Raw genomic sequence first — 7,685 nt, forward strand, 5'->3', positions numbered from 1 at the left:
AAAAAATGTAATCTGTTTTGTGTGCACATATATTTAAAAAATAAGTAAACGTTAGGTATCTGTAGAAATTATTAATATAATTATTACCTTTATTTTAATTTACATTTATTTCTCAATAAATTATTCACATTTGAATTGATATGAGGATATCATTAAGATTAGACTTATCATCCACAAGTGGAGATACGTAGTATAGATTTTTCCCTCCTATGGTAACTTGAAGAAAGCAGAGAGGAAAGAAAAAACCATTAAGGACAAACATCCAGGAGTGAGTTAAGTAAACCTGAGCCAAATGCTTTCAGAGCAGAGAGTAGAGTGCAATAAGAGAGTGCTCTCCGGATCAAATCCTCAGGAGAAGAGAGGAGCACTTACATAGAGAGAAGCTACTTGGGGCATAAGTACACGTAGGGCAGGGTAAAATGACAGCAGAGTAGTTTGACAGTATGTGTGCATTTAACTTACTGGACTTCCATTATCCATGCTCAGCCAAATAAGAGACAGAAATAGTTTAAGTAGTTCAGATGGTCATCTTCCCATTCCAATAAGTAAGTATATGCCCCACCGTGGGTACAGGATGGGCTCTATGAACTTCCTATTTTGTACAATCTCAGTTCCCACTGACTTCTCACTGTGGAAGCACAGGAATTCTAGTGTTTAAAATACAAAAATGTTTTTCATGCAAACTGTTCCTTAACATTTAGTGCTCAAGCAAATGTATGTTACTCTGCTTCAGGCGTTCAACTGGGAACCCAATCCCAACTAAGATGTTATTCCTCAAGAAAAAGAAATTGGGGCTCCAAAGCAATAGTGAAATCTTAGAAACAACAGTGATAATTAGGTCTTACTGAACACCTACTATGTGGCAGGCCCCATGTTAAGCATTTTCGATACATAAACTCATTTAGTGAATAATAATGAAGAGAATGATATATCGTATATAAAGCACTTAGCACAATGTCATGTTAGCCACTACCTGTGTGTGTCAGTTTTCCTACCCATAGAATGAGAACAATTCCTATGCTTCACAGGTTTTAAGAAGATCAAATAAAATTAAAATAAAACCTAAATCTTGGGGGCATGCTCTACTTATTGTATGTAACCTTAAAAACAAAACACAAAAGAAAAACAAAAACAAAAACAAAAAAACCTGCCTTAACCCACACTCCTATCCATAATGCCATTCATTTCTCTGGTCCATTTCATAGTAAAAATACTAAAAACAAAACCAAAAATGAACAAAAAAACTGGTCTTCGTATCCTGATACCACTTCTTTGACTCACATTCATTCTTCCAACAGTTTCAGTCCTTACAGCTCCACAGAAACCATTACTAGGATCACCAATGACCCTCTTACCTTATGAAAACCAGCAGACGACTCAGGAGCACTGTACACTGTTCAGTATTCAACTCCTGAAACACTCTCCTGTTCTGGCTTCTAGACACCACTCTTTTCGGCATTGTTTCCTCACTGGCTGATGCTCTTTTGTTAAGTTCCTATTCCTCTACCAGATTTCTAAATGTTGGTGCCAGGTCCTTAGCCTCTATAATCTCATTCACCCTTATGGATTTTTTTTTTTCCCTGAAGATTTCATTTATTTATTTGACAGAGAGCGCGCGGGGGAGAGAGAGAGCACAAGCGCACAAGCAAGGGGGAGTGGGAGAGGGAGAAGCAGGCTCCCCTCTGAGTAGGTAGGCTGATGTGGGGATCCACCCCAGGACTCCAGGATCACTACCTGAGCACAAGACAGGCACTTAACCAACTGAGCCACCCAGGCACCCTATCCTTATGACTTTAAACACCATCTCTGTTCTGACAACTCTCATTTTAATATCTGCAGCTCGAACCTTTCTGAACACTCGACTTGCATATCCAACTGTGTCTCTGACATGCCCATCTGATTGTCTCTCATCCACTTCAAACTAAATGTTCAAAGCAGAACTCAAATTTCCCTCAAACCTGTCCCGATCAATTTTCCATCTCAGTAACTAGTATCACTATTTACCCTATTGTTCAAGATAAAAAAACTCACAGTCGTTCTTGATTACTTTCTTTCTTTCATTGCCTCTCCTCCCCAACCCAACCTTCGGTAAAGTCTTGTTTCTTCCCTGCCAAGGATACTCAAAATTCGCTTTTCCATCTCTATTTCTACTATCCTGATTTGGGCCATAAGTCATTGTAACCCAGGCACTGATGACTTCTTAACTATCGTGAAGAGCTTTCTAATGTCCCTTTACTTCCACTTAATTTTCCATAGCTGGCAGGGGTGTTTTGAAGATGCCCACTTGTTCATTTCTTAGATCTTTTTTTAGTTTCTTCCATAGCATTTTGTGCAATTTTATTTTATTGATTTGGGGTTTTGTTTAGTTTTTGGGGTTTTTTTTTTTGGTTGTAGTGGTCTCCACCACTAAGTTCCATGCAAGCGGGAACCAGGTTTTTAGCTTGCACCATACCGAACACATGCCTGATTTATCACTGGGATAAAGGAAAGTTTGCAATTTTTAAACAGGGTAGCTGGGTGACATGAGTGGACCCGAAGGACATAAAGGAATAAGAATACCACCTGGGATAAGAGAATGCCACGGATGGGGAACATTTAATGTAAAGGCCATAGCCTACTCCAAATGTCTGAGCAAAATCACTGGTAGAAGCCCAGAATTGGGGAAAGTCAGAGGGGGATGAGGCGGGGGTGGTGTTAGATTATGTTGGGACATAATGGCCATAGTTAGAGCTACTGGCTTTTAATCTGGAACTCTGAGTGATTGGAAAATTTACAAAAGAGGCACATAATGTGACTTAGGTTTTAATCAGATAATTTGGCTGGTGAATTGAGAATAGTCCAGATAAGACATGAAGATAATTTGGTTCAGGGTGTTTGCAGTAGAGATTGCAGATTAAAATTTTCCTTAAAAGCTGCCACTTAAAAACCACAGGTAACTAACAACTAAGTGGAATCTTACATTGGATTGGTATTATATGTATTAGCCTTAAAAGGAGTTCCTATGCCACACTCCAAAAACCTACTCCCAAGTAAAAGAATCCTAGTTGTATGAAGATGTCTATACTTGATTTCTGGTAGACAAATCATGAGAATAATCTACACTTCTAACAAATGGGGACTATTTAACATAGTGGAATATTATATTAACACGACAAATAACTACATAGGCTATGCCAATATGGGAAAGTCAACAAAATATAATTTAGTGAACATAGAGAAAACAAAATGTATATTAAGCTGCATTTTGTTTAATTATTTAAGAATCATTTCCAAAGCCTAAAATAGCCATGGGCTTGCCATTGCTCTTGTAAAATAGGTGTTGCTAAAAAAAGTACTTTCTGGTATTTATTAACGTAGAATTGAAAATTCACTATACAATTTTTATAAAGTACCCATCTAAGTTGAGTATTTACCTTGGGGTCTTCCAGCTTGTAGTACTTTACTGATGTCACAATAAGAATATGACATCAAAAAATATACAAGGGACTTTTTGCAAAATCTTTGTGGATTAAGAGCTAATTTCTAAGTAAAAACAAACTACAAAGTTAAACCCACTAGAAGCCTTTAATTCAGGAAGCTAGTTAAGTGCTAACAGAACTCAAATACATGGTTTTCAAGGTTGTTTATATGATCTAGTCAAGTCCAATATCTGAACAGATCAGATTTCAGGAATAAAATTATCTTATTACTTTCTGGGAATTGATGAATACTTGCAAAAGAGTGTTCTTCTAAGCAGCAATCTTAATATAGTCTAACTATTTTCTCGACCTGGTCCTCCTTCCACCTGCAGCATGCTTTGAAATACCGTGAACAAGAAACCAGACAGGTTTATCAACTAAGACTGGGCTCATTTACATGACGTAATTTTCAGGATATCAAGTCTGGGGCATCTGGGGTAAAACATGGGCAACCTTAGATGGGCAGGACCGTAGAAGAAAGGGTAGACACCGATGGTGAACGACCCTCTTACCTCCAGCTTCTGTAATTCCCACACGCATAGAGGAACCGCAACCACTATGGACACCAGGTAGATGACCACCGCTAAAGGTCGAATCCACTGTCTCCAATTCCTCCAGGTACAAGTGCAAGGCATGTTTCCGCATAAATCAGCTCCAAGTAGCAAGGAAAAAGAGCTCGAAGGAGATTGTAATGGGGAGCCCTGTTCTTTGGCTGTTGTGTCAACTCGCATACTACTGAGAACAGCTGTTGGGGGACTTTACCAGCAGCTCGAGCCGCCTCCTCGGCCCGCGCTGTGCTTTCTGCTGCTGCTACCGCAACTGCGGCCGCTCAGGGTGCTACCAGGGAGCAGCGCGGGCAGCATCCTTTCTTCCCTGCCCCGCATCTACCCAGTTCTTCAGCGGTGGAATCCCCGGGCGGAGCCGCTGCCCTCACCTGGGTATCGCCCAGAGCTCCGCCGGCACCATGGCCTCGAGGACAGCGGCGCCGACCAGGACCGACTTCTAAACACCCTGAACACAGTTTGGTTCTGCCCCGCAGCTGCCTGTCCACTTGCTCTTTTCTTGGGTAGTCGAGCTTCCTCCCTCCCGCGCCTGCAGGGGTCTCTTGGCCCGATTCTGCCGGCAGACAAGAGGCGAGGACGCAAACCCGCGGGGACCAGGATTTCCTCACTCACTCCCACGGGACATCCCCCACAGCGGAACCCAAGGCCAACACAGGGCTTCCGCTTCCGCCCCCGCTGTTTGAGGGTGCTGATTCGTCTACACTGCCAAACTGGGCCCACCCCATCCGGCTCGCTTTACACTCTCTGATTGGTCATTTGCAGGGGGCGGGGCTGTAGAGAGGCGTAGAAAGGTGAGAAGGTTGGGAAGAGAAGGAGGTAGTTGGGAATTGTTGGAACTGGTAAGGGGTTCTCGGTGGCCTGTGAACAGGATTCTGGAAGCTGTGACGAATTGTTTGAAAAGACTTGAGGAATACCTACTGCATTCTCCTCGCTGTATTCCAGCATTAAGAAAGCCTGGGTAAGACGTTAGAACAAAGATCGCCGGTTCTCTCTGGGAGTGGTTAGGGGAGCTGGAATAAGTCCGTGAAGAACGGGAAACGTCCTCCTGGTTTTCTATCAGTTGTTAGACTCCAGGGGAGGGCTACTTAGTTATTTCTGGATCCTGCAGAACATTCTGAAGGTAGCTTCATTTTAGAAGCAGCTGTAAACTATGAATATCCTTTCCGCATTTAGAACTTGTGTTAGAAACTCTCATACCCTTAAGTTTCAAAAGGCTTTGACATTCCAACTGACAGACTATGTGCATACAGCTTTTAGCTAAACCTGTAGAACCAATTTGGCAAATAGGATCTTAAAGCCTTTCAAAACCAATAAACCAAACAGATATCTAACTTCTCAATTAGATATACGGGAAGTGTCCTATATTGTAATTCTCATTTTCTGAGGGGCAGGCATTGTACTGAATTCTTTACCTGCATTATATCAGTTAATCTGTACAAAAATCCAGAAAGGTAGGCAGTTTTCCATGTTAAGTGAGAAAACAGATTCAAGTGGTTAAGTAATTTGCTTTTGCTCCTTGAGCTAGTTAGTGGTAAGTGGGAAAACAGGTTCAAGTGGTTAAGTAATTTTCTTTTATTCCTTGAGCTAGTTAGTGGTATGTGGGAATTCTAACCTTGGTCTCTTGACTCCAAAGGCACTGGTAAGTATTTGACCTGTCAGACTGTACCTGCCACCTGAGAATTTCTGACTAATGACTCTGTGGGCAAGAAGACCTTGGTGTTGAGTGCACTTAGCCTAGAATTCTCACAGAGGCACTGAGGGAGTGTTATCTTCCCCAATGTCATCTGTCCTAGCTGAAGTCTGGAGCTGGATTTCTGCACCCGTCTATCAAATCCTTAACATCTCCATTTTCCAACCTGGCCTCTTTTAATACAAACTGCTTTCTTTTTTTTTTTTTTTTAAAGATTTTATTTATCTATTTGACAGACAAGAGATCACAAGTAGGCAGAGAGGCAAGCAGAGAGAGAGAGAGCGCGGGGAAGCAGGCTCCCTGCTGAGCAGAGAGCCCGATGCGGAACTCGATCCCAGGACTCTGGGATCGTGACCTGAGCTGAAGGCAGAGGCTTTAACCCTCTGAGCCACCCAGGCGCCCCCAAACTGCTTTCTTAAAGCAAATGGGCCTTTTGTGTGTTCTTCCTAAGGTAATCTACAAAATTAAAATAGTTGTTTATTTCCTAGTCACTAAATTAATGCATATTCCACTGTTAAATTTCAGAAAATAGAAAAACAAAAAAAAGTAACCCTTACTATGCAACCAAGTATATCCACTACTTACTTTTTGGTACACAATATTTCTTCCTTGGACATACCGCACACACAGATTGTCTCTGTGCTTTCAGCCACAGCCACTGGCACCTTTAATAGTCTTAATCCTTCCTGCTGTGGGCAAACCTATTTCACCCCATGTATGAAACCTTTTGCGATTTTTTTCCTCTGTATCCTTACAGCATTCATGTTGTATGATGATTACCTATTCGTATGTCTTTTGGACCAAGTTCCTAGGAGCAAGCTAAAGTTCTAGAACTATTAGAATAAAGCAAGAGATAGAAGAGACCAGAATGTCAGATGCACAAGTGGTTTCACACATCAGTTTGTGAACTGGGGTTCATCTATGGTGAAGTTTCTGCAGATCAGCGGAGGAATGAGAAAAGGATATATATATAGTGAGTTTTCATTTACTCAAATTTATTCTTAAGGATTGTGCTTTATTTTGAAATTGACTCTTCTATTTCTTGTATGTGATGACAGTTATAGAGCAGTAGTTGTTTTCTAAATATTCTTCCTTGGAAAATATTGCTAACTTTATTTCCTACCATTTATTTTATTTTATTTTTTGAAATTTTTCTTGGTTCATGAAGTCCTAAAATCTAGCAATCACTGAGATGGAGAATGGCCACCAGTTTCAGCAGTCATAATGCTGGTGTGACCCTAATCTACTTGCTTTACTTGCTATAGGTATTTTCTGTATTCTTTCTGGATATGACTTAGCCTAAGTCTGAGGATGGATCTGAGCTTGATGGTGTTTAGAAAATATGAAGTGGTTGTAACTGGCAGATAGTACTAGGGCCAAAAGTAAGATATTAGTCATTCTTTATGAAGTTTATGTAGATAAAATGAAGTTTCTGTTTGTCACTGTATTATATGAATATATGTAGATGGAATTTTGCCATCCATGGAGGCTATGTTTGTGTTAGTCTGACAAAATAATAAGAGAATTCACTTTGAGGGATCCTGAGAGGTGGGCACTGTTAACCCTTCGGCATATATTTCCATCTCTCTTTGTAAATATGTCATGATGGTCTTAAAATATGCTACAACTTCTTTGATGTCTTTCCCATAAAAAGATATACCTTGTGATGGATTTATGATTGATTTTATACAATAGACTATAGTGAAAGTCATCACAATCCCTATATATGATGTCAGAGGCTAGGTCAGAAAAGGCCATGCAACTCCATCTTGTCTGTTGAAACACTTACTTTTGGAACTCACAGTCATCGTGTAAGAAGTCTGACTACCTGAGTCTGGTGTGGTGTGAAAAGTCCAGAACCATAGGGAGACCTCTTGAAGTACTCTCATTAACAATCACAGCTGATCCCACCCCATCCAGTTAGCCCAGGTACCAGTTACGTGAGTGGGGAAGCAGATTCCAGCTCTCAGCGGT

At 40.9% G+C, this 7,685-nt stretch overlaps 1 protein-coding gene across 1 annotated transcript in view; it reads right to left on the reverse strand.

The window, feature by feature from the left end:
* Positions 1–4,687, reverse strand: part of LOC111153471 (transmembrane protein 184C) — a 31,341-nt gene extending 26,654 nt beyond the window's left edge. Inside the window, exon 1 of the mRNA XM_022512498.1 lies at positions 3,971–4,687. Within this exon, the coding sequence (XP_022368206.1) occupies positions 3,971–4,189 (219 nt within the window). The 5' untranslated portion in view covers positions 4,190–4,687. The remainder of the gene's footprint in view (positions 1–3,970) is intronic.
* Between the last annotated feature and the right edge of the window lie 2,998 nt (positions 4,688–7,685).

Source organism: Enhydra lutris, unplaced genomic scaffold, assembly GCF_002288905.1.
Source record: "Enhydra lutris kenyoni isolate GAN:26980312 unplaced genomic scaffold, ASM228890v2 scaffoldscaffold3, whole genome shotgun sequence".
NCBI classification, from domain to species: domain Eukaryota; kingdom Metazoa; phylum Chordata; class Mammalia; order Carnivora; family Mustelidae; genus Enhydra; species Enhydra lutris.